At 42.1% G+C, this 24,955-nt stretch overlaps 6 protein-coding genes across 13 annotated transcripts; 3 read left to right on the forward strand and 3 right to left on the reverse strand.

The window, feature by feature from the left end:
- The first annotated feature begins 210 nt into the window (after nucleotides 1-210).
- LOC104449941 (F-box/LRR-repeat protein At3g03030) lies at nucleotides 211-3,629 on the forward strand. Of its 3 annotated transcripts, none has more exons than XM_010064271.3 (4): nucleotides 211-368; nucleotides 1,032-2,623; nucleotides 2,731-2,904; nucleotides 3,158-3,629. In XM_010064271.3, the coding sequence occupies exons 2-4, from the start codon at nucleotides 1,064-1,066 to the stop codon at nucleotides 3,419-3,421; spliced, it is 1,998 nt and encodes a 665-aa protein (XP_010062573.2). In that variant the 5' UTR covers nucleotides 211-368; nucleotides 1,032-1,063; the 3' UTR covers nucleotides 3,422-3,629. The 3 variants fall into 3 exon arrangements, with proteins under 3 accessions (XP_010062573.2, XP_010062571.2, XP_039171253.1); XM_010064269.3 differs by having other exon boundaries at nucleotides 1,056-2,623; XM_039315319.1 differs by having other exon boundaries at nucleotides 1,060-2,623.
- A 136-nt stretch (nucleotides 3,630-3,765) lies between these two features.
- On the forward strand, nucleotides 3,766-5,854 carry LOC104449940 (jacalin-related lectin 19). Of its 3 annotated transcripts, XR_005552108.1 has the most exons (4): nucleotides 3,766-4,017; nucleotides 4,545-4,775; nucleotides 4,868-5,376; nucleotides 5,439-5,854. XR_005552108.1 is itself a non-coding variant. In XM_039315320.1 (3 exons), exons 1-3 carry the CDS (start codon nucleotides 3,907-3,909, stop codon nucleotides 5,216-5,218), a joined length of 693 nt encoding a protein of 230 aa, XP_039171254.1. In that variant the 5' UTR covers nucleotides 3,766-3,906; the 3' UTR covers nucleotides 5,219-5,493. The 3 variants fall into 3 exon arrangements, 2 of the variants coding, with proteins under 2 accessions (XP_039171254.1, XP_039171255.1); XM_039315320.1 differs by having other exon boundaries at nucleotides 4,868-5,493; XM_039315321.1 differs by having other exon boundaries at nucleotides 3,948-4,017; nucleotides 4,156-4,775; nucleotides 4,868-5,509.
- On the reverse strand, nucleotides 5,752-7,574 carry LOC104449942 (ESCRT-related protein CHMP1B). Its single transcript, XM_010064273.3, has 2 exons — nucleotides 6,990-7,574; nucleotides 5,752-6,227 (listed from the first exon to the last, which is right to left on the reverse strand). Exons 1-2 carry the CDS (start codon nucleotides 7,312-7,314, stop codon nucleotides 5,941-5,943), a joined length of 612 nt encoding a protein of 203 aa, XP_010062575.1. The 5' UTR covers nucleotides 7,315-7,574; the 3' UTR covers nucleotides 5,752-5,940.
- Nucleotides 7,575-8,721: 1,147 nt separating this feature from the next.
- Nucleotides 8,722-14,743, forward strand: LOC104449944 (anoctamin-like protein At1g73020). 4 transcript variants are annotated; one of them, XM_010064274.3, is made up of 17 exons: nucleotides 8,724-9,319; nucleotides 9,419-9,594; nucleotides 10,110-10,179; nucleotides 10,266-10,381; nucleotides 10,763-10,889; nucleotides 10,962-11,062; nucleotides 11,147-11,238; nucleotides 11,339-11,443; nucleotides 11,576-11,857; nucleotides 12,688-12,820; nucleotides 12,918-13,031; nucleotides 13,109-13,176; nucleotides 13,281-13,411; nucleotides 13,739-13,821; nucleotides 13,904-14,011; nucleotides 14,110-14,268; nucleotides 14,358-14,743. In XM_010064274.3, exons 2-17 carry the CDS (start codon nucleotides 9,421-9,423, stop codon nucleotides 14,484-14,486), a joined length of 1,992 nt encoding a protein of 663 aa, XP_010062576.2. In that variant the 5' UTR covers nucleotides 8,724-9,319; nucleotides 9,419-9,420; the 3' UTR covers nucleotides 14,487-14,743. The 4 variants fall into 4 exon arrangements, 3 of the variants coding, with proteins under 3 accessions (XP_010062576.2, XP_010062578.2, XP_018731940.2); XR_726636.3 differs by lacking the exon at nucleotides 14,358-14,743 and having other exon boundaries at nucleotides 8,722-9,319; nucleotides 13,281-13,418; nucleotides 14,110-14,248; XM_010064276.3 differs by lacking the exon at nucleotides 11,339-11,443.
- Nucleotides 14,744-14,877: 134 nt separating this feature from the next.
- On the reverse strand, nucleotides 14,878-16,881 carry LOC104449945 (60S ribosomal protein L28-2). Its single transcript, XM_010064279.3, is given in 5 exon segments — nucleotides 14,878-15,131; nucleotides 15,134-15,233; nucleotides 15,677-15,840; nucleotides 16,434-16,598; nucleotides 16,722-16,881. Coding segments are annotated over 4 exon segments (450 nt in total). The 5' UTR covers nucleotides 16,582-16,598; nucleotides 16,722-16,881; the 3' UTR covers nucleotides 14,878-15,093.
- Nucleotides 16,882-17,934: 1,053 nt separating this feature from the next.
- On the reverse strand, nucleotides 17,935-23,427 carry LOC104449946 (uncharacterized protein At1g51745). The gene is made up of 4 exons (XM_010064280.3): nucleotides 23,058-23,427; nucleotides 22,481-22,857; nucleotides 20,416-21,446; nucleotides 17,935-19,355 (listed from the first exon to the last, which is right to left on the reverse strand). Exons 2-4 carry the CDS (start codon nucleotides 22,672-22,674, stop codon nucleotides 18,268-18,270), a joined length of 2,313 nt encoding a protein of 770 aa, XP_010062582.2. The 5' UTR covers nucleotides 22,675-22,857; nucleotides 23,058-23,427; the 3' UTR covers nucleotides 17,935-18,267.
- Between the last annotated feature and the right edge of the window lie 1,528 nt (nucleotides 23,428-24,955).

Here is a 24,955-nt window from a genome sequence, read left to right on the forward strand (position 1 = left end):
TAAGATTGCCAGTGATATTTTAGGTCGTGGGAAAAAGCTGTTTCTTACTTCCCTAAAAGTCAAAACAAACGAAGCACAATCTATTGCACTACAAGGCTGGTGGGGACAGGCCCATGGGCCATTAGGCCCACGAGACCCCCGACTAGTTTAGATTGCAATTAAAAGCACCCCCTCTGTTTTCTCTCTGTTTTACTTATCGATTTTGTTTTGGGTAATCAGAGCAGCAACTTTTCATGTGAAAATCGAGAAAATCGAGGGAACCCAACCGCTGCCCGCGCACGCACGCAAAGCTTGAAGACAGAAAACCCTTTTCGCCATTGCAGAAATTTCTGCCTCTGCTGGTCCGGCGCATGGATAGAGATTCCCAGGTAACCCAATACTTTCTGCCTTTTCTGCGTCTCACCGTAAGGCACGAACGTGGCGATTCCTTTTTCTCGGTATTTTTCTTCTGCGGTTCTCTGTTCTTGTTACGTGTTATGTACGTGCCCAAGTTCTCGACTTGCTGCTGCCACTGTCGTCGGGGCTCTGTGAAATTTCATCGTTTTTCTGCCGAATAAATGTTGGGTGTGTTGGTTAAGCGTCTCGTCTCGCGAGGAGGTGTATAAAGGTGGAGACTTTGTTGTGTTTTTTGCGGGTTGAGTATCTCGGCTCATGTGTAAGAGCTGTGTCGGCTTAGACCTTATTATGGTTCTTATTAGTTGCGCATCTCATCTCTTGAGAAAAGCTGTGTACCGAGTCGAGACTTTGTTGGGTTTGCTTCTCGATATGTTCTCTTCCTGGTGCTTATTTAATGAACCCGTGGCGGCGTGGCTTCTCTTGGATGCACCTGAATGTCGGCTTCTAGGTTATTGCTCGATCCTGAGTTCAGTAGTTGTCGGTTGTATTTTCGCCTTTTTGATTACCTAATACTCGTTGAATTTCTCTTGTTTGTTTTATCGACAGATGCTTTTGACTCTAAATTCTGACGTGCTTATTATCACATTACTTTGCAAAGTTTCTGCAAATTGTTATATAAGCCAATCTGATCGTAGGTATCGGTTGCTTTTTTAATATAGTAAGATAAATGTCCCCGACTGGAGCTGTCCAACAACTTCTGCAGCGAAAAGCCCGCTCTGGTAAAGAGAGAAAAGTTCGATCAGGCGTCGATCAGATGATCAATGACCCAGAAGATGAGACATCAGAAGTGGCCTTACTTTGTGAAGACGAAGATTTAGAATGTTTGGAGACTGCAGGTGATGATGAACTTAGGACACAGAGTGGGACAAGCATGGAGATAACTGACCATATTGGTGATTCCATGAATGAAAATTCACAAGCATCACGAGGTCAATTAAAGCAAAACAGGGAAGATGACACTCATGACAGAGAGACTTTTGGTCATGATAAGAAAAGATTAAAGATGGATACATGTACTAGTAATGAGACAGTTGATTCAAATGATTTTATCTCAGCATTGCCAGAACATATAATTCATCACATTCTGTCACTGTTGCGTAGTCCGAAAGAAGTTGCGCGAGCTACCACCTTGTCCAAGAAATGGAGAGAAATCTGCTCCTCTTACTCCATTCTGGTGTTCGACCAACGGAAGTTCACAAAAGCAGTTAATAGTAGGCGGCGGGAGTATAGGGAGAGAACACAAGTTTTTTTGAATTTTGCCTCTCGCTCCGTGCAAAGTCGTCTTCAGGGTGGATATCATATGGCGAAAATTCAGTTTCGCATGACATACTGTGATTTGGATTTTAGCAATAGGATTGATAATTGGTTAAGTCTCGTGGCCAAAAGCAATGTCCAAGAGCTGGATCTCCACTTTCCACACTTGGCAAATGGACTTTATAATCTGCCTCAGAGTCTCTTCACTTCCTCAGCGATAACTCGATTAAAGTTGTTCAATTGCAAGCTAGGAACGCTTGAGGAGATAAAGCTACCTAATTTGCGGGGACTTTGTCTTGGCAAGCTCGATATTTGTGACTTTCATGTTTGGCATCTGATCCTTTGTTGCCCTTTGATCCAGGATTTGAGGCTCATACACTGCACCGGGTTGAATTCACTACTGATCTCTGGCCTTGCTAAACTTGATAAGCTTGAGGTACATTGCTGCCCTAAATTGAAGTTTATCATAGGTGACGCACCGAATCTTCAGACGTTCTGCTATTGTGTAGATCGACATAATCCTGTGTCCTGGCCCTTCACTTTGTCTTTGGCCACTTGTAGATCTTTAAAGTCAGTGGTCCTAAAGAATGCTGTGTTCACAGTTGAAACGTTCCAATCATTGCTCGACCAATGTCCTCAACTGGAAACCTTGGAACTGAGCAAGTGCAATTCCTTGAAAAGTGTCACGATACTAAGTACAGTACTAAGGCGTTTAGTCTTGAGACGGTGCAGAATGTTACATGATGCTGAGATTAATGCCCCGAACCTTTGTTCTTTAAAGTTTGAGGGAAATAAAATGCCCTCCTTGTCATTGTTACCTTCTGATCTGAAGGAGGTGAAAATTACTTTACGGAAATCGATGCGGAATCCGCTACTTGCTAGTGATAAGGACCACTGGTCTGATAACTGGCGTTTATTTCTTGGGAAGATCAATCATTCAAGAGGAATGAAGTTGGTCCTCTGCTGTGAGGAGGTACAGTCTGTCTTTTTCTTAATGTTCTAAGTGCAGAACTAACAATCTGGCAATTGTGTATTCCTATTTCTGGCTCTTCCCTAAATCAACTCTGTTGTTTTGATAAGACTGTCATCATTCACGAAGACCTCAGAGACTTCTCGCCTCCTCCAATAAAGAATCTTGATCTTGAGATTGTTGACTTGTCCAGAGGGTTCAAAGACATACTAGAGAGTTTGTTACGGACTTGGCATCCCAAGGCTGTCATTATCGTAACATCTCCTAATAGCACATTACCAAAGGTTTGGTTTCTTACCTTGTCAACATAGATTTGAATGTTGGAAGTGGTATGATGTTTGGATTGAATTTCTTTCCGTGCTCATGCATTTCTATGGTGAGTAACTTGACTTACTCCTTTGGCATTTGCCATGGCATCTGCAGCTGATACTTTCAATAGATTATGCAGACTTGCATGCGGGTTAACTTTCTAGGCATGCTCTTATTATCTTTCTACTTCTATTTACATTAATGAAATTCTCTTAACATCTGGCGCAGCTAGCACATGGTTTGTTGATGGAACGTGATAATTGCCTGAATTGTTGTGGATTTGTCTCGTGTGAGAACAAATGTTGGAGGCACTTCCTAGAAAATGTCAAGACTTTAGACATCGGATTGGCTGGAGATGAAAGGAGTAGTAGCTGGATGTCCTTGTTGAAGTCATCTCCAACGGTACTGCAGAAATCAACTGGCTTTACACTGGAGTGGAAGCCCAGATCGCGTACCCACAAAGCGAATCCCCCGAGTGAATCTGATCTGTGATTGCTTATTTCCTAGTTTTTTTCTTTTTGTGGAAACATGCACGATTGACAAGGACGTTGCTTATTGCATAGGTGGATTGCGGTAGGCCATTATGTGAATGCGGGTCCATAGTTGACTTCTTGATAAAGTTAAGGTTGCTGCTAAGTATGGTTCGTGTTAAACGCATATATGCAAAAAGCAGAGAAAGAAAAATTTAGCTCATTCACTATTTGTTTGACTAATGTCTAGAATCCTCGTCGAAGCTTTATGCGTTCTTTTCCTGGATGGTTGAGAGTGAAAATAGATAATTCTTACCCCGCCACAGCGGGTGCGCATCCATTTTTGATGTACCTTTTTGTTTTACAATTGTCATCTTTTCTCACCGTGGAATTTGAGACGTTCAATTCTTATGCTCAAAAGGCAAAAAGTTCAGATTCTTGGTTAGCAAGGTGGAATCCGATGCTGCACTAAGCCGCCGTGCACTCGATTCCTATATAGCTTATTGTATGAGCATCATCACTTTCCACCCACAAGCAACAATATCTTTCGCCTCTGAGCTTTGGATCTTGTTCTTCCATACACAGATTCTCTGCTTCAAGTTAGCAGTCTTCTTCATGGTAAGAAAGGCCGATGTCATATGCATTTCAGTTGGTGTCTTCTCCAATTTTCTGTTCTGGTTTGATATCTACATGTCCTTGTTTTCCACAAGTTCTCACAAAGCTTTTTCTCATAATCCTCTCTTCCCTTTTAACCAGGACACATCAGCTAAAATATTTTTAATTTGAAAACCATCTCCCGTTGGATGAACAGTCTACGTTCTTATAAGTAGGTGTTGTGACTCGACGGGGATCATCCTTCAAGATACCTACGTGGGCTCAACATCGAGTAGATTTCGCCAAACTCATGGATGATAATATAGATACTTGGTCAGGAGTTTTGCGAATAGCCCTCTTAGTATACGATCAGAATCTAAAACTAGTATGATTGAAGATTAATAGAAGAACGACCTGCCGTCCGCATAGCTTTTTCTTGTGCTAAGTCATGAACTCATCAGCCAAATTACTAAGAATAACCTTTCAGCCATAAATTTGAGATAGTCAACATCCTCACAAAGAGGCATGAAAGCGGATCACTGATGTTGCAGGAAGATGGGAAAAAGAATAGAAGTGGGACGAAGAAGAAGAAGAGCATAGAAGTCGGGCCATGGGGAGGAAATGGTGGAATCAGCTGGGACGATGGGAGTTACCATGGCGTGAGGGAGATCACTCTTGTTTTTGGCCATTGCATCGACTCGATCTGCGCGGTATACGATAAGAATGGAAAACCTGTGGCAGCAGAGAAGCATGGAGGTCATGGAGGGGATCAATCAGCTGAGGTTAGTACTATATTCAAGAACTAAACCGCCGCCAACTATTTTAAAGCAACGGCTGTAGAAGAGAACATGACATGAATTATCTGGGATGGCAGATTAAGCTGCAGTTCCCGGACGAGTATTTGGTCAGCGTGAGTGGCTACCACTGTCCCGTGGTTCATGGAGGCAGCCCGGTCATTAGATCGCTCACCTTCAAGAGCAACAAAAGAACATTCGGGCCGTTCGGGATGGAACACGGCACGCCATTTTCTTTCCCATCGGATGGCCGGATAGTCGGATTCAAGGGACGAAGCGGCTGGTACCTCGATTCTATTGGGTTCCATGTGTCCCGAGCTCAACCGACAAAGCTACTTCAGAAGGTTCATAGGAAACTTCAGGGACTTGCTAGCACCATTGCTTCGAAACCTCCGATGACATCGAAGGACAGAGAGGGTGGAGGCCCTTGAAGTATGAACGTGCATAGATGCAATCGAGAAGCTGCTATTCAGACTGTCCTTTTTCTCCTCTGGTTGTAGTAAAGAATATGAAGTTTTTAGAGTCATCCGTTAATTATGTTCCTGTCTGAAAGAGATCTATCAGACATTATATGACTAGAAAACCTAAGGTATACATCCTACATATCTACCGATATTTAACCGGCCTTGTTTCTTTTTCTATGCACCACAGAGCTCCCTCTGATTTATAGAAGTAACTCCTCCCAAGACAAAGTTCACTTCAGCCACTCTTTCGGCCTAAAAGCAGAGCTTTCTTTCACTCCCATGGGCAATATTTCTTGATTAATGAGGATGTGGACGAGATCATTTAGCAAAAGAGCATTATATGCTGGAGAACATTAGGTCACTTCCCGGCTCAGTTGTTTCATTTCCTCAACGTGCCCGGGGACGACAGCTAAAAAGCTGTCCGGATTTTCAGCTTAGCTGAAAGAAGGCACCAGAAGACAGAGACCCAAAGCAGCTAATCAAGTTACACAGATATCAAATGTGCTCAACTAATAGACCAAATTACGAATTTCCACTGCTCTACAAACAAAGGTATGTTACCCGTGGCCAAGGACAAAGAAGTCGCGTCTACGTTCTCATTCAGATGAATTTACATGGCAAAAAGTCTTTATCAGATTATAACAAGCCCCAATACAGTGTACCTCACATCACTTCCTAAAGAAATATTCTCATCCTCGAGTTTTAAGCTCAGCAAGACGCCGGGACAGGTCACCCTCTTCGACCTTTTCAGACGCTTTGGTCGGCACAGCATGTGTGGCCGGCTGGGGCAAACCAACCGACACCTCCAACCCGTAATTGTCAGCCACCTGTTGCATCAAGCTGTTCACCTCTCCTTCTGGAGTGGAGAGTGAGGTCGATCCCGCCATTGCACTTTCCATGAACTCCGCCTGGACCTCCATGTTTACAAACTGCTTCTCAAACTGGTCCATAGTCTGGGACATCTTCTGCATATTACCTGGAGCAGGAAAACATCCAATGAGATTGACATTAGGACGAGAGAAATCCCACTTTCCACTTACTGCACTTCAAACATACATGAGGTGATTCAAACCAGCCACAGATAAGAAATATGCAAAGTGTAAACTAATGAATGGGATACATCGCTCTCGGAGAGCTCTCTTATGCAACACAAATTTGACTTAACCAGGACAAAGACAGGTTTGTGAACATTCCGAGGTCTTAACTTCACTTTCGCATGAAATATGTTGAGGGAGATACGCTCTCATGTATCTAAACCGACGAAAAATAGCCTACGCGATAACGCCAATTCTGCCTCAGGTATCTTAAACAAAGATGATAGGTACCTAAACAGATAACGCCATGCATGGGAATTACACTTTCATCTAACCACACACCGACAGCGCAAGAAATCAAGAAATTCTATAGCTACTCGATCCACTAAAGCACCTCCCGACTTCTCTAGAATCGCGGCGGCACTTCAATTTTGCAAATGCTTTAAACTTTCGATCCCGGAGAAAGGTGCTTAGCGTGTTACGCAATGCCTGCTACAATGGCCAAACGTCCTTAACCGTACGCAAAAATTCACCATCAGAGACGAGAGCCAAGCATTCCGAGCAGCACCGACACGTTCGAACGCACGAGGAGTTTCATACTTCCAAGGTCAAACTCATCACGCCATCAATCAACAATTTAAAGGCGATCGGGGAACCGAAAAAGGCAAGAACTCCGGCCGCGATCGGAGCCTAAGAAACTTTACCGGTGGCGAGAGAGGACTCGAGGGACTTGACGATGGAGGCCATGGACTTGTTGACGGCGGCCATCTTGGCCTGGGAGTCGAGGCGGGCGACGACGGCGTCGAGGCGGGAGGCGAGGCGGAGGTAGTTCGTCTGCTCGGTGCGCTTGCGGATGGCGTTCTCGGCGTAGATGCGGGCGCCGTCCAGGTTGCCCTTCTCGATCGCCTTCTTGACCTTGAGCTTCTCGGCCTTCTCCTCCTTGTCGCACTTGCGGGCCTGCCGCTGCAGCGACTTGGCCGTGAACTTGAGGTCCATGATCTGGTTCAGCAGCTTCTCCGTGCTCCCCATGGCTCTCTCGCGCGCGCGATCGGTTTCGATTCGGAAGCTCCGATCGGAAGACCGTCGTGGAGTTTAGAGTTGGCGTTCGACGAATGGATTTTGGATCGATCGAGCGGCGCGTGGACGCGATTCTTATCTGAAGGAAACCTGTGTTTCCGCGCGTGATATGTCTCGGAACGATGGCGTCGAGGGCGCGTGGGAATCGGTTGGGAGATGTCGGAGCTCCCAAGAGGCGCGCGATCGGTTCGGTTCGAAAGCTCAGCCCGGGAGATTGTCGTGGACTAAATTGATCAAGCGCGTGGTCGCGTTTCTTCTATCTGAAGGAAAGCCGCGTTTCTGCGTGAGTACGAATTTCTTGGAGCGATAGCGTCAACGACGCGTGGGAGACGGTTGGTTTGGGTGTCAGAAAACGATCGATTTAATTTGTTTTGTCCAATTTGACCCAACTTATCATACCAAAACATTTTCATATCTGATCAAATTTACCAAAATTCATAACCAAATTGACATGAGTTGCATATAAATAAGTTGTAAATCCATTTATAACCCATTTAACACTTATACTAAGAAAAAACCAAAAAGTTACAAATTTATGGCATTGATATTAATTCAGTCCTAAATTTTATAATTGAACTAATTAAGTTTATTAGTACTAATTCAATATATTCAGCCAATCCATAGTAAAAATCAATGCTAGCTATGGTTGTATGGGCACGACCAATACTAATGTACACAATTTTAATAATACTTTAATTTTTTATTATTTTGTTCTTTTTTTCCTTCATTTTGGCATCTTCGTGCCCCATTCACAGTCGACAAGATTGTGAGAGCCCTCAACAAGGGCTGGTAAGCCCTCGCATGCACTTGGTGAGGCCATGATAGTATCTCCTATGATCTTCGCCACCCTACCAACTTTTGTGAGGTGGCCTCACTAGCCAAAATGAAGGGAGAAAAAAAACAATAAAAAAATCATAAAATATTATTTAAAATGTCCATGTTAGTGTTAACCAAGTCATGTTAACACACATTCCGACTTAAATCGGTCAAATGAATTGAGTTGATATCAATATAAAATATTTTTAATTAAATTAATTTAATTGAAAATTTTATGACTAAAATAATATTAATACAATTGATTTATGACCCATATAATGTTTAAATTTATTTATGATCCATTTTTTAAATATGAATAATCCATATAATAACTACCCATCTCATCGTATAAGTATGAGTGAAGAAATGGATCTATAACCTATTTTCACAGACTTAGTAGTGAGGGATTAATCGCTGGGAACGCGGAGTCTAGTTCTTAAATCGGGTGGGCCCGAAACCGACCCGACGATGGGCCCACGGTCGCATCCGAACGGACTGACCCAGACTTACGAAACGAACGTTGACGGCGACCGCGACTCCAGAGAGGGCTCGAGCGTTTCGAAAAAGCGAAAAGCTGAAGGGGCGAGCTCCGGCGCAACGTGTCGTGTCCCCTGCCTTTTTTGGTTCCTCGTCGCGGGCGTCCACCTGGAACGCAACGGCTCCTCCTCGTCCCTGACCCGACCGCCCGCTCGTTCGGACGTTTCCTTCTATCCTCTTCTCTTCCCCCATTACTCGCTCTCGGTGCTGATAATCTCCTCCTCCTCCTCCGGGTTATCTCCCCGAGAAGCGGTTTGTCTATTTCCCCTTCGTTAGCTTCCAAGAATAAATCCTGGGTTTTTCCAGTTCCGGACTTGGTTTCCTCGGTCTTGCCCCTTCACATTCCCCGGGCGGAGTCCCCCACCTCGATCCTGCCCCAGCCGGTTGCCGTGCCGTCGTTGTCCCGAAGAGGGATCGTACTTGCTTAAACCCCATGTGCATTTCGGAAGCATTGTTGCGGAAAGTTCTCGGCTTTGGCTCGGAAGACCCGTTTCAAGAAACAGGGCACGAGCTCGCTGGGATCACTGATATGGCACGAGCGTCTCGTTATTGATCTGCTGAAGTGGATCCAGTGTCGGCGAGCGAGCCAGCTGGAGAAATTGAGGTAGACAAGCATCTTTTCCGTAGTAAAGGGCCGTTTTTTTCTTTTTGTGGATGTGAGGGCTTTGCTGAAGGTTCTGTCTTTGCGACGTTTCCGAAGCAGAAATGGTCGGGCATGGAGAGGAAGAGCCGGTTTATGAGATTGCGGTGGCCGTGCCCAAGAGGACAGCAAAAGAAGGAGATGAGAGCGAGGACTGTGTGGAGGTTCTCGTGGAGGAATTTAGGAAAGTGGGGCTGATAACCGAGAGAGTTGTCGGCATTGCGGATGAGTTCATCAAGGTGTGGTCTGTCGGTTGATTTGAACTATCCTGTTACACGTCGCTCCATTGCCGTAATCGTGCATTATATGGTCAGGAAACTGCATCATCTGGTTTTAGGTCTGATTAGTTATTTGTTACTGGTACGCGTCTATTGGAGGATTCATGGAGTAACTTGGAATGCATGTATTCTGAATGTGAATTCCTATGAGGGGTTCTGTTGCAATGCTGTGCTTGTTTCTACTCTCGGGTCCATTGGTTGTGATACCCATTCTTGCTGTTTGGCGTTGCTTGCCCTGTTGAGTGTACTAATGTCCAAATATCACATGCACGAGATTTTGTTTACATGCGAGGCCGTGTTGAAGGGTATCCATGTGTAAATGCTGGCGCATTTTCTGAAGTACCCAGGCGTCGGCAGAAATTAGTGTGGTGGACACAGCATGTCTATCCTTTGTATACCATGCTCACTATAAGTCTTTAGTAATTTTTTTATGCTTTTCTCTAGATTTTCTCTAAGCTGCAGCTACTTTTCCTTAGCTGGCAGCTCCTTTGGATATTTTTGGAAGGACAGCCGCTGAGCTACATATGAAGAAACCAACACATATTGGTAAGTATGCAGCCCCTTCCGCTTCTGCCTTTGCATGATTGTCATATGGGTTGGCATTAAATGTGAGACTCCGGTGTTGATGTCAGGGATGGACTTGCAATTTGAGTGGGAGGATGTCCATGCTTTTGTGCGACAACCAGATGGTTCACTGTTCAGCTGGTGTGAGCGATTTCATTTCTACCGCCACTTGATATATGGGATAGTAAGTTATTTTGTTTTATCATCTGCACTTGTTTAATTAGTCATCAGACTCTCCATTATGATATGCTTCATGCTGCTTTAGGATTAAGTAACATGTCTCATATGACTGCCATTTGTAATCATTTTGCCAAGTCATAATCACTTTCATGAGACATATAATGAAGGAACGTCCAAATTTTATAAAGATAGCTATTGTTCTGGATTTCTCTTTTTTCTGTAACTGTAGCTTATGTCCTTTTGAAAATATGTATGTGCATGAATAGCGCAGCCAATTGTTGTCTGTGATCTTAAGAGCACTAAGAAGTCAATCGAGTCCTACAGAAATATATCCTGCAGAACACGATTGCAATATTAATGCCATAACTTAGACATCTATATATAGGTGAATAAGAGCCGGTCCGATATAATTCTAAAGTGGGATGCAAAAGAAATCCACTGGGAGCCTGGTGAACCTTTACTACAAAGATTGGAATCAGAGAGCATCGTCAAACAAGTGTTTCCGATACATGGTAAGCTGTTTGATATCACCAGCAAGTCAATTTGCTTGTTATTTCTGCAATTATATGACCTCTGATGTGCAGTTGAAGCGAAGAGGAAAGAGCTTCTGAGAAGTTGGGCGTTGAATTGGTTGAACTTCACAAGACAGCCAATTGATGATATCTACTTGTACTTTGGCACAAAGGTAACTGCAGTGACGTCAAGCAGTGCAGTTAACAAAAATTAGATAATTCACATTCTGTCATTATTAATAGATTGTCGTTTCCAGATTGCAGTCTATTTCGCTTTTCTCGGAATGTATACTCGGTGGATGATGTTTCCTGCAGGACTTGGGCTCATATCACAGTTGATTGATTTTGGGTGTGTTCTGTCCGTCCCTTCTATTGAGTGCAGTTTTGCTTTACTATGTGCAATTTGGCATTGATATTTTTGGCTTTGAATTTTTTTTAATGTTTCTTAGGCCATTCCAATTCCTAGTCCTCCCAATTTTCTTTGTATGCATCACGTTATGGGCTGTAGTGTTTTTCCAGTTCTGGAAGCGTAAAAACTCCGCCCTTCTAACCAGGTATGTGGGTGTAGTTTAAAAATGTTTCAGTGGCGATGTTAGATTGATTTATCGTCATTGGACATCGTTATATCGTATAATGACTTCCCACTGTTGGAAACTTCTCCACCTTCTCTGGACCTGGTGGTGTAGGTGGCAGATCAGTTATTCAGTTGGAGCTGACCCTGGTTATGACCTGGGCTATAAGCTCTCTGGTAAAGAATGGAGCTCAATACAGTCGCCTGTGGAAATAGCTCATAAAGAAGAGCAAGATAGAAGGAAGGATAAGGAAAAGTTTCAAAGAGAAGAATGGTTTGGAGCTTTTCTGAGGATCAGGAACGATGCTATTGTTATCTTGAGCATCATATGCCTCCAGTTGCCATTTGAATTGGCCTATGCACATCTTTATGAGGTCGTTGAATCTGATGTTATAAAGTAAGAATAATCGGATCACTGAAGTTTCCGGGTGTTTTCTCTTAGCTAGAATTATACTAATTTCCGTTGTTTGTTCATTCTGTTGTGTGGTCACCTTCCGTCTTCTCTTGTCTGGACTTTTTGTTCAACAATCATATATATCTCATACTTAACACTTAATAGCAACATTGGACCACTCTATGTCCATGCAGAACATGTTCATGTTATGTAGCAGTTTGCTGGTTAGTTTTGGTACTTTCCCTCTGACATCAAAGCATATTTATTCTGTGAGCATGATACATGAAGGATCTTTCTTTAGTTAAAATCCATGTAACCTTTTTATTCTGACACATGCCACCTCCGTCACCATTGATATAGGTAGTAATATCGTTAGCAATTAACTAACTATTCAAATAAAGATGCTCGTGCGCAAAATGTTATATAGCCTCTATCACATATGAAAGCCCCTATAGAAAATTCCAGGCCAATTGACCGCTCTTCTTTGTTGTATCTCGTGATGGTTTGTGAGCCAGCCATTTTCTACTGAAGTACATATTTCCCATAAGAAGTGGTTTTCTACGTTATATCTTACTTTGCCACACATTCTACCTACTCAAAATTTATGGGGCAGAAGCTAATAAACACCTACACATTACAAAGTATGTTGTGCAAAATCAAATCATTGCTTAAACTTCATGACAGATGAATTTTATGCTGCTACCAATTCTTGAACCTGCTCTGTAAATAGTTCAAGCTTGAAGAAATGTATCCTTGTTACAGTCAGTTTTCATGGTTTTTCGAGGTTCCACTTGAGAGTTTGACTGCACAATATTGATTTGACTTTTAATCAGGTTTGGGCTGACAGCCATCTATCTCGTCCTCATTCAGCATTTCACAAGGATTGGGGGTAAAGTATCGGTTCAGCTGATTAATCATGAGAGGAATGTTAGCAGAGAATACCGAGCTGATAGCTTGGTCTATAAGGTGGTTGTCGTGTTTTATTATTGTTTTCTTACGAAGAAGCCTTTATTTTTTTTTCTGGCCTTATGAGTAAGCTTTTTCTATTAAATTTGCCGTGCAGGTTTTCGGCCTCTATTTTATGCAATCATATATTGGACTTTTCTACCACGCCCTCCTGCACCGGAACTTCATGACTCTCCGTCAAGTCTTGATTCAGCGCCTCATCATCTCAGAGGTGGATATCATAATCACAGTAATATATGTCGTGTTTTACACAGTTCAGCTAATCTTCTCTCACCTGCCTTATCTCAGGTGCTGGAAAACCTATGGGAAAACTCTTTCCCCTATTTAAAGTACAGTTATAAGAAACACAAAGTTAGGTATGCCACCTTTATATACTAATTTGTCTCTTGATCTATTATTGAGTATATTTTATTTTGTGAAACCTGAATGACCAACCAGTGGATCCTTTTTCTTTGCTTAGAAAGAAGAAAAGGTGTGAAAAAGGATCAACAAGGGGCAGGATTCAATTTGCATCAAGGGTAGAAAAGGAGTATCTGAAACCGTCTTACTCTGCAAGCATTGGGGATGAGCTCGAGGATGGGCTGTTCGATGGTATTAAGTAATGTGCAATGTGCATGATGTATTTATAAGCAGCTGTGTCTCCAGTATTTCATTCTCCGTGGTTCTCCCAACTTGCAATCTATCTTAACACAATTTAACTCGCACATTACCACAAGCTCTCTTGTTTTAATGCAAAAAGTACTGTCGACAACCTTATTTGACATTCTCATCATAGTATGGACTTTGGAGTTGGTGTTATTTGCATCTTTCATTTTATTGATACCATGTTGATGACAGAGAAACTTCCGATTCTTCTGAACCTCGAGTTATCCTTCTAAAAGTTTATCTGATTGCTGGTTCTTATCCTTGAATTCACAGACTTCTTGGAGTTGGCATTACAATTTGGAATGATCATGATGTTCGCTTGCGCTTTCCCTCTTGCATTTGCCTTCGCTGCCTTGGTAACGATGCTTTTTCTGGTTCTTCATCTACTGGTGGTCCCTACTATATTACGAAACTGATGTCAAGGTCTGTCCTGTCCAGAACAACATCACCGAGATTAGGACAGATGCACTGAAGTTGTTAGTTATGATGAAGAGACCCGTTCCTCGTGCCGCCGTGACCATTGGAGCTTGGTTGAATATATTTCAGGTACTCCCGGACCTCATGTAACACCGCACTTAGTTTATCGTAATCCGGTGCAAGCGAATGATAATAATTGATATTGTAAAATCTGTTTGTGGTTTCAGTTTCTAATAGTGATGTCCATATGCACAAATTCCGCTCTCCTGGTATGCTTATACGATCAGGAAGGAAAATGGAAAATTGAGCCTGGACTAGCAGCAATCCTAGTCATGGAGCACGTGCTTCTGCTCATTAAGTTTGGAGTTTCTCGCTTTGTTCCTGAGGTGTGATCCCTTTTTTTCCTATGTTCCTCGTATATACAGTTGCCACGGTTTGTTGTGTGACTAGCTTTTGATGCTTTTACTTGCTCTAGGAACCCGCATGGGTGAGGGCGCACCGTGTGAAGAATGCTACGCAGGCACAGGACGTGTGCTCCAAACAGTTGTTGAGAACTATATCGGCTGGAGAGAAGCTGTTCCTCGAAGCTACCAAGGAAGACTGAGGGATGCTGTTTCATCCGTCTGAGATTTTGTTGGTGCTTTCACTCAAACTCACCCACTTACCAAATTGTGTATACAACAAGTTTTCTCTCATTTTTAGCCCGGCATACCCTTATGTAAGGTACTTTTTTGCTTTGGATTTTGTGAACTGAAGCAAAGCGAGGAATCTCTCCCTCGAAAGCCAGGGGATTTTTCTCAATGAAATGAGCGTTTGAAAAAGAAATGCGTTCCGAATTTGTAAATGAACTTTTATAGCTAATATATCTCTCTGGTTTTTAATGTCCCAGCCGAACTCTGTAAGGAATGCGGCCTGCGGCTATCTCTTGGTTTTCTTTCAAAGCAGATTTGGAGGTGTACATGCGGAGATGGATTAGTTGTATTGGCTAATTGAAAGAAGCAAGTTCCCGAGGGAGCTGATATATATATGACAATTAAAACAAAAACAAAATTGTAAACAAACCAAACCCTAAGCACCCTCTGCAAAATCTTGTCTTGACAGAACATTACTTTCCATGTTCATAAATAGGAAAGAGAAGAACTCAAACTAGTATTCCATAGCACAAGGAAAGGGCAAAAAGCAGGCTGGATATCTATCATATTTCTTCAATTTCATTTCCTGCCACGGACTCTAATAGCCTGCCTGTTCTTTTCTTAGCACCAGACTTGGCTACTTTGAGACTCCTGTGCACAGCACTCAACCTTGCTAGGGCAGCATTCTTCAAATCAGGCCTGTAATAATTATCTGCAACCTGCAGTTAAAATGCCATAAGATTCAGCATTTATGCATGGATATCCCATAAAAGGAGGCAGAAAGTAAAAGGATAGGACATGGCGAATATTTCGATACTCAGCTGCTCCATAGTTCGAATGTCCATGTTGTTAATAGCCGTTTAAGAAACACACCAATACCATTAAGAGCACAACACAACCAAATTCACAAGCCCTAAGACAATCTCGCAGCGATCGCATGACAAAATAGTATCATTAGAAAACAAGTTCAACAGTTCGTGCAGCTATCACGACGATGCTGCTTAATGGCCTCGGAGACACAAACAGACAATGATCCTAGATAACCGTGAGATGCTCACTAATTGGCAATTAGGAACCCGAGAAATTTAACGAGGTGGGAAAAGACATCAGATATCTACTAGACATCAAACCGCTTTCCAAAGACCATGTAAATGGAGGGTACCTGGTTTTTCACTGCCTTGGCCATCCTCTTGAACTCCTTCTTCATCACAGATTTGTGGAGCAATACAGCGGGTTTGTTTTGTTTCTTGGTTTTGGTCGTAGCAAGCAACACGGATTGCTCCTTACCCACAGGTTGAATGGTGACTGTCTTGTGATTTGCGAAACCTATTACGCACCAACAAAGATGTCAACTTTTAGCTCGAACAAGCCTCTATTGCTTTAAATGAGAAAGAGAGAGAGAGAGAGACAAGGAGTCTGTAATCAATTGAACTGCATCAAGAAACCAAATTCACACCATTTTCACGCAATCTTAATCATTTCCAGGGTTAAAAAAGCTACAACTTTTCAAATAAAATTCTCAAAACATTCTCGTACAAGGAAAAGGTACCGAGTGATTCGCAACACATCGACATTCTCCAAGCATAATTAATCGATATCTTTCCTATCAAATAATGAAAAGGTCACGATCATACAACTTCCAATTTATGAATACACGTACAACTCTCAACAACCACAAAAACAGATGAATCCGATCTTCAGCTAAGCATAGCTTCCCTTTAGACATTGGTTTACAGATACAGCGCCTTCATCGGTCCGCCTAAACCCTCCCTAGTCACACCACATAGAACGATCGGAGAACCTACGATTTTCAAATTCCACCTTTCACGCACATTTCTTGTTGATCCGGAACCAACACGACCGCAAGATTCCACAGACATCGTCAGAGCAAAAAGGAACCAAAAGAAGGGGGGACATACCAGAGTGCTTGTAGGAGTTGAGGTTGAAGAGGTTGTTAGGCTCCTTGCTGAACTGAACGCTGGCGCTCCCCCTCCCGAACTCCTTCACGAGACAGCAGTTGTTCTTCTTCACAATCTCCCATATCAGCTGCCCCGGCACCGTCGCCATCTCCTCCTTCCTTCCACCTGCATTTCACCAAAAAAAAATAAAATAAAAAACAAACCACGTTTCATCGGACCACTCGCGGATCAAGTCGAAGCGTGAGCTCGAGATCAAGACGTGTAGCTCGGAGATGGCGGTGATCGTACCAGCTAGGGTTCAGCAGCTCGCGGCGGGAGGTTGCGGAATCGCGGAGGAGCTTGCTGGAGCCGACGGAAGGAGGAGGGGCGGGATATCAAAAACCCTAGCGCTAGCGGTAGGAGTTTTGACAAATTTCGAGACGATAAAGGCCGCGCTTCATCGTCATATTTACGAGGATTGCCATTGTTGTGGTGAAGTGTTATTAAGTAGTAGGGCCCATTCGTTGGCCCAGTCTATGGTCTACCCCCATTCCGTAGCACTTTGCTTGTTCCTTGCCACCTTTTCCTCTTTCCTTTTTCTTTTTCTTTATAAGGGGATAATAACAATGCCAATATTTGTAATCCCATGAGATGATCTCCATCCAACCAACTTTGGTCTGGTGTTGCGGACAAGGGCTCACCACATCATCAATTTGAGGGATCGCCACATCATCGATCCAAAATGATTACTTTAGAACCATTAAATTATAAGAAGATTCGATTCCTACCATCAAATTTATTTGATAAACACTGATATCTTAACCGTTAGATGGATTCAATCTCCAAATTAGATTAATGCTATGAAAATCAATATCTACCCTAAATGGAACTCTACCATTAGATCGATTAAACGATAATTGACATTATTTATCGTATCGGTGGTTATAATTAAAGAAACTCTTGCATAAATAAATAAACCCTCCTTTCACTAGTATCATCCACTTTAGCATTCTCTTCAGCTTTTCTTCGACTTTCTCTCTTTCATTTGATCACCAGCACTACGACTCTAGAGTGCATGATAAGATGAATGATGCAAGGAGGGGATACTTGAAATTAAATTTTCGACCAGACCTTCAATGCTTAAGTCGGTCGATTTCCAATAAACAGAGAACAACTTCCGACAAACAGAGAACGAAGTAGATGGATCATTTGCAGTTGATTTCCTATAATAGGCCAGTATATGATCGACCGTTTCGTCAACAAAATGTGGCCTTTCACGGCGAATCACAGTTGATGCAAGCATGCTGATCTTAGAAAGGCATAACACAATACCATTTCTTTCAACACCCATCGGTGAATATGGAGTCCCTGACGACAAAAAAAATATCATATGGGAGTACTCATCAATCCATACCCAAACTGGTGCAGTACCAGTTGCAAACAAATTTAATAGATGTATCTCACTCCTTGCAAAAGCCCAAAAAAAAAAAAAAAAAAAAAAAAAAAAAAAAAAACCACAAGATTCTACAGAAAATTGATAAAATTAATAAACATGTTCCATGACCAACAGCAGATACAGAAGAGTTATTAGCTCACAGAACCAACCTACTACCACTACCAAGTAAGCAATTTTGCCTATTGCCAGAGACTTCCACTTTACACCTCAACTAATGTTAAATATGTACGGTATCTGGTAGTAGCTTCCCTACAAGGTTGCATTCCGAGACCAAATTATACAGAAAGGAGCTCGCTGATATACAAAGCAGAGAGTCCAAGGCTAAGAGTAAAATCGAAACAAAATCCGCAACTAAAAATGCACTACATACAGCAACAAGATTGAGCCAGAAAAAGTTCACTAATTGTTGGATGTCAAAGCCCGATGCGTTGGTCTCGCTGAACCATTCACCGCTTCATTTATTCGACTGAACACTACTTTCAATGGGATGCAAGCTATAACAGGACCAGCAGGCTTCTCTACTGCAAATTTTCCCATGTCCTCACCTCGCTTATGTCCGGTCAATGAGGACAGCTTCCGCATCTTTTTAGACAATTGACCCGATTTCTTCGCTTTGGACGACTTTTTCCGCGAATGGGACTTACCAGTTCGTCGGACATGTGCTGAGCTTCTATGAACTGGATGAGCAATTTTAGAACCTCCCCAGGTAGAGAGATTATTTGCATCACAGCTGCCTGTATTTACCAAATTATCACAGTGCCCACCGTCTAGGACCTCAACTGAGAGAGGGTGTCCAACAATGGCTTTGCCATTTAATTTACTCATGAGCGAAACCAAAGGAACATGAGTTGGTCGATAGCTAGCCTTGACTTCTAGCTCGACATCATACAAGGGCGAATTGGAGTACAAATCCCCAATAGGATACTCATCCGTCTTATGCCTAGAGTGCACCGCAAAACGAGACTGACGATGAGGGAGCGATCTTTGGGAAGTCGGAGACCCATTGGGCAATGGCTTCAGCTCAGCTTGTCTTTTCACGTGAGATTCTCCTGGGAACACTCGCGAGCCCCAATCAGGTACCCCATCCACCTGACCTTCGCTACCCGATTTCAGTTTAGCATGTGAAGTAATGGACCCATCAATAAAAGTGGAGCCAGGTTTCCGCTCAGAACCCGGCAAGCAACCATCTGTGTTATGTAGACCTGTCAGATAAGTATTGGATTCCTCGTCCATTTCTAAATACCTTCCCGGATGCCGATTCCTGTTTTTACTTAACTGCCTCGAATTCCTCTTTCCTTTCGACTGCCACTTGGAAGTACCCTTGTCTATCTTTTGACCTACTTGATCTACACGAACAGCAGCCAAACTGTTGCAACCAGATTCATTAACATGGTTGCATGCCAAAGATGCAGCTTCTACTTGACTGCTTTGACTTGATTGCCTTCCTAAGTTGCTAAGTTGAGCCTTGGCTAGCATTGGAGGATAACCTGGGAAGTCATCGAAAACAGCATTAGTCAGCCCATTTTGTCCATGGCTTGATACAAGATAACACAGATACTAGGTAGATGGGATTGGCATAGACAATGCAAGGATGAGAAGTACTCAAACCTGAAAACTTACTTCTACGCAGACATATCAAAAGTAAAAACTTCCTGTTTTCACCCCATTTTTATAATTTTCCCGTTTTATTACCAGACCAAACAAGTTACAGCATGATAGAAGCATTGTTTTGAAAAATTGAAATGCCATGAAAGGAAAATGCTGAACCACAAAGGACTAGATGACTTTCCACTTTGGCTGCAAAATGCCATGCAACCCTTTAAAGGAACTACTTTTCGAAAAAAATGTATATACTGTAGTTTTGTCAATCTCCAACTTGTATAAGAGGAATTTACCCTGTAAAATTTACAATTAGAAATCTAGGTGCAGTTTGATTCGAAAGACCAATAAAAAATCAAAAGCCAAGGGCTAAAGCAAACAACAGGAGCAAATGTCCCTGTGGTAGACACTAAGCATGTGTGTAGGGTGATTATGACCTTTTGCCTTTTGAAGTTTTAAATGTTGACCACTCAAATCTTAACAATCCTAAGAAACATCAAGATTTGAAGTCATTTGCAATCATGGAGAAGCTTTTCATAATTTGTGTCGGGAAAACAAGCACTTATTGATTAAAATTAAATTGTCCCAAAAAAGCCCTGAGACTTTCCTGGACTAATCAAACAGCTCACAGCAAGACCGCAATGATATGCTGTCCAGAATCTTATCCTTACATGTCACGCAATGCATGCTTCCCTAGCAAGGATTTGTCTTTTTAACTCATTAATCTACCATGAAGCACAGCAAAGTGCCAAGTATCTTTGGTGAAAATGCCCATTGCACCAAAGATATTAAAACTGATAGTACTTCCCAGTTTATGATAGAAAACCAACAGATCCAAAGATATTCCTAGAGTAAAAAACCTTCAGCAAAGCAATATTGAAAAAATAAAGGATGAATCCACTAGATAACAAGGAAACATACAGAAACCAACTTCATAACGTAGCTTACCTGTAGAGTTTCTATCATCTCCAACAAATGGCACATCAAATAACACATCAGATAATTCATTCTCGTGTAGCCCCGATAAGCGGGAAGTCTCCTTTGTCTTCGAGAAATCATTGGTTTTCTGAGCATGCTTGCAATCATTTACCATTGGCTCGTTGTCATGTGAAACTGCAGGGCCATCTGAGTTCGTCGGGACCATGGGAGACGTTTTCTTTAAATCAAGATGTTCCGATCCAGATGCCTTGCAGTCGGATGCAGTGCCAAGACAAGTACCACTTGAAGAGGCTAACTGGTCACAAGTAACTGGTACAGACACCATTGTCGTACTCTCCAAAACTTTGGTCAAAGGACGACGTCTATTTTTCTTTTTAAGGAAGTCACGCACTATTGCCACTTGAGATCTCTTTCTCTTCAGAGATGAAGAATAGCCTTTGCAACCATTGACAGGATTTCCATTTGGCACAAAATGGGCAGTACTTGTGCCAGGAGCTATATCTTGAACCGACTCAACAAGGGCAACCTGAACCATTTTGTTAGACACCATACCCATGCCTAGATCCTCAAGCCCTCTCATGCGCTTGGTTCCTTCAGTTCCATCATCTTCCGAATCATTTGGGGTTTTCCTCCTTCCCAGTGCAGATTGCAACTTAGAAGAACAGACAAGATTTGGTTCTTCAAAAGATATGCCAGACTGAGATAACTCAGGCCCAGAATGTGAATCAGTGTCACAGCCACTCTCATCTCCAGAAATTTCATCACTTGCTCTACCAGAATCTGAGATTGTAGGAGACTCCATAACCAAAGCACCATCTCTCCCTGATGAATAATTTCTACAATAAAAATCTGGATGGTCCTTCCCCAATCGAGAACTCTCAAGCTCAAGAGCATGCAAGATTGCATCCTCTCTCCTTGCATATTTCACCACTTTCTTACTTAAAGTGGCTGCAGCTGCCTTCGCCTTTTCAATGCAATCATCATACTCCCCACAACGAAACGCCTTCACTCTCTTGGATTTTTCAAGGTTATACCAGTCTCTGGATCACATTTGGTCAAGAAAATGAAAATTACTTGATAAGTTGAATGATTTCACCAGCGGGAATGTTTTAAACATCAGCTGCATGGTCCTTTAATTACAAGAATAATGACAGGGAAAACATGATCAAGAAACAACATACAGAGCTCATTCTTGCGACATTGTCAAGGAAAATATTCCAAAGCAAGTTTCATTATGAGCAAGCTATCAGACAATAAAGAATCTCAAGAAGCATAGTAGTCAGTCATTGCATGCGAACAGGAGCAATTACAAACAAAACTTTGGCACATTTCTTCCTTCCACGAATCGCAAATCAAGATTTCGGCCCACCCGTATATCTCAATCAGATAACTATGGTTGGGTAATTCTTATGCGAATTTTGTAAAAAACATTCCACGCAGATTTCATGAACAGATACATTCAATATGATACTGTCTTGTGCAGCAACATGAGGCAGATAGACCAGTTTAAGATAATTTCACAGGAAGTAAACTGCCATCAAGAATCTATTAGCTAAAATGCAACATGATTTCTGATCCACATACCCAAAGTAAAAGATGATGTTAGATCTTTTCCTTGATTATGTAGAACATAAAAAAAAAAAAAAAAAAAAAATCAGCTCAAAAGCAGCTGCAAACAACAAGCTAAGTTCTGATTTACGTCTCTGAAAAGCATGTGTCCATTTTGGACACATGCTTTCAAGTTCAGTGAAGTGTTTTACCATGTCAAATGCTCCAACAATTGTGTTTAGCGCATTAAATAACATTGACACCGAAACTCATCATCACTGATGTCGATAAACAGTGGTGGTCAGGCAACAGTCTGAAGAACCTTAAGGAAGTTAAAATTAATCAAGCCATCCGAAGTACATCTATCCATTAAACGCAACAAAAAAACAAGAGCATTTCCACGGGTTTACATGTGGGAACAGAAGTGTTCTGGTTGAATAAGAATCAAAACAAATCACCAACTGATGATGAGAAGGAAAAAACAACATATAGGCTGCACATAATCAGGGTAAGCTAAGGGGCTCACATGCTAGCATCCTTGCGACCGAGGAGCTTCACTGGAGTACCCGATCTCGGCGAGACCAGACAGCTCTCGGGCAGCTCGTCGTGGCCCATAATCCGACCAGGCCACCACGAGCCGTTCCGCCGCCTAACCCAAACCAACCCTCCTACACTCCCATCAATGCCCTTGTTGCAGGGCTCGCCAGCAGAACCGCTCATGCCACCAAATCTCCACGGCCGCCGCCGCCGACAACGACAATAAGCAGGTCCCGATCCAAATCTGCTTCAACCATTCATCCGCGAACCTCCCAGACTCCCAAAACAATCAACCAAGTAATTCCGAGCGGGGCGCAACGCACATGCGCCTCACGCCAAACCGCAAAAAAAATCCAACCCAAGAACCTGCCCAGAAATCCGGAGAAGAGAAAAGAGAATCAAGATTCGACGAAAATAAAAATAAATTAAAAAACCCAGACGAACAAAACCACAATCTGACAAGCGGAAAAAACTCAAAGCAGACAGACCAAAAACCGCAGAAGAAAATATTAAAAATCGGGAGGAAAAAAAAAAAAAACAAGAAAACTGCAGAAAGACCGAGAAACCTAGATTGGAGAAGCTCGCGGAAGGATCGGGAAGACGACGGAGAAACGGCTCCCGGGAGCAAGTCCTTCCCTTTCTCTCCCCCTGTCCTCGTTCACTCAGCCTTGCTTCAGAAACGGCTCCGGGAGAGCCTCCGGTTTCTCGGTCCTCCTTGCAGATTCAGAGGGCGCGGCGTTATGCGGGCCTTCTTCTTCCCTCGATGTTCTCTCGTTTTTCTGCAGAATGCGTTGGGCGAGGGACGGGGGGGGTGGAGGTCTGCAGAACCCCGTGCGTGCGTGCGTGCGTAGGTAGCTCGCAGTGCGAGGGTAGCCAGGAAGAAGAAGAAGACGAAGGAGAAAGGAGGAGAGAGAAAGAAGGGGGGATGGTGGTGAAGTCAGTCGGAGAAAAGTGGAAAAATAGGTTTTTGTTTTTTTTCAAAGGTTTTTCGTTTTTCGGGCGTACGTTTTTTGGAAATTAATTAATAAATAAATAAATAAAAAGGAGAAGGAAATTTTTCTCCTCCTCCCTTGGCTTGGAGATGTAAATAAATAATCAGATAAAATAACCATCTAAATTATTACCTATGATTTTTATTTTATACAGTTCGGAGTCCGGACAGTTCATCTGATGCGGTCGTGGTCGTGGATTCCAATTTCCATTTTCGCCCCCCCAACCAAAAAAATTAAAAAAATGGAATAGCAGTGTTCTCACGTCCATCTTCTGAGGTCGCATTTTCTACTCCATAATTACCATCTTACTTTTGGAATTTTCAGCTTTCAGCATGTGAATGTGGAGTCCGCGACCAAAAAAAAAATTATTATTTAACCCCTTATTTACATTCGAGATTAAGTATGGAATTGTCATTCAATTGAGACGATGAGAAAATATCAATAATACATTTTTTTCTTTCGAAAAAAAATGGATTCACTTCATTTCACCTTAATTATTAAGTAAAAATAATTAACATTAAACATGATCGCCGGCTCTTGAGAATCTGTCGACCAACTTTTAAAATAGCAAGAAAGGCGCTTGCACCATTACTTAAAAAAATATCTTTTGAATTGGAATTTTACTAGTATTAGAAGTAAACTAACACCCCTCTTAACTAAGATTCACAGAGAGAAATTGGGAAACACTCCCTAATAAATGCATCCGCATTTAAACTTATTTTTCCATGTGGAACATTTTTACGTGTATTTATACTTCAATGGAAAAGAATAATACTCAACGTGCATCACGCATCAAATGCGAATAGTACATGTGAGAAGCCCAAATTCCCATTATCCCATGAACTTGCCCTAATCAATGAGGATTTATGTCAACTTTACATGGTGTGAATCGAGCACAAAGGCACTAAAATCACGGCCATCGTTTGTCATTGATCGGAGCCTATCGTCAACTCGACCCTAGACAAAGGTGGGGCATAATGAGACGCTGTTCCCTTCCCCAACAAAAATTAACTTAGAAAAAACCTCCACAGAATAATTAAAATACAAAATACTAGATTTTTAGAAAACATATTTCCAGTTTCAAGATATTTATGAATAATATGCTTATGTGTGACACCTAAAATGAGGTTTTATCTTTATCGCACTCGGTTAATTATACAACTTTGCTTTAGTAATAGTTACTAAATCATAATCCCCATTCAATCAAAGTCGTTGTCAAGTCATCGTCATCATTTTTTATAGTTATAGATAAATCAATTTGTCGAACAAGCATGCCCAAAAGAACCTTTAAGCCACATGACTCGAGTGAGCTAGGTAAATCATACCTATAAAATACCGACATAATTTTTATAGCTATCATATTAATTTATGGTGAATAATAATTATTAAAAGGAAATGCAATAAATCATGTATATGACGCAACACTCAAGTAACATATTTTTCGAGCCAAAAAAAAAAAAGAAAAAGAAGAA

Source organism: Eucalyptus grandis, chromosome 6 (genome assembly GCF_016545825.1).
Source record: "Eucalyptus grandis isolate ANBG69807.140 chromosome 6, ASM1654582v1, whole genome shotgun sequence".
Lineage (NCBI taxonomy): Eukaryota > Viridiplantae > Streptophyta > Magnoliopsida > Myrtales > Myrtaceae > Eucalyptus > Eucalyptus grandis.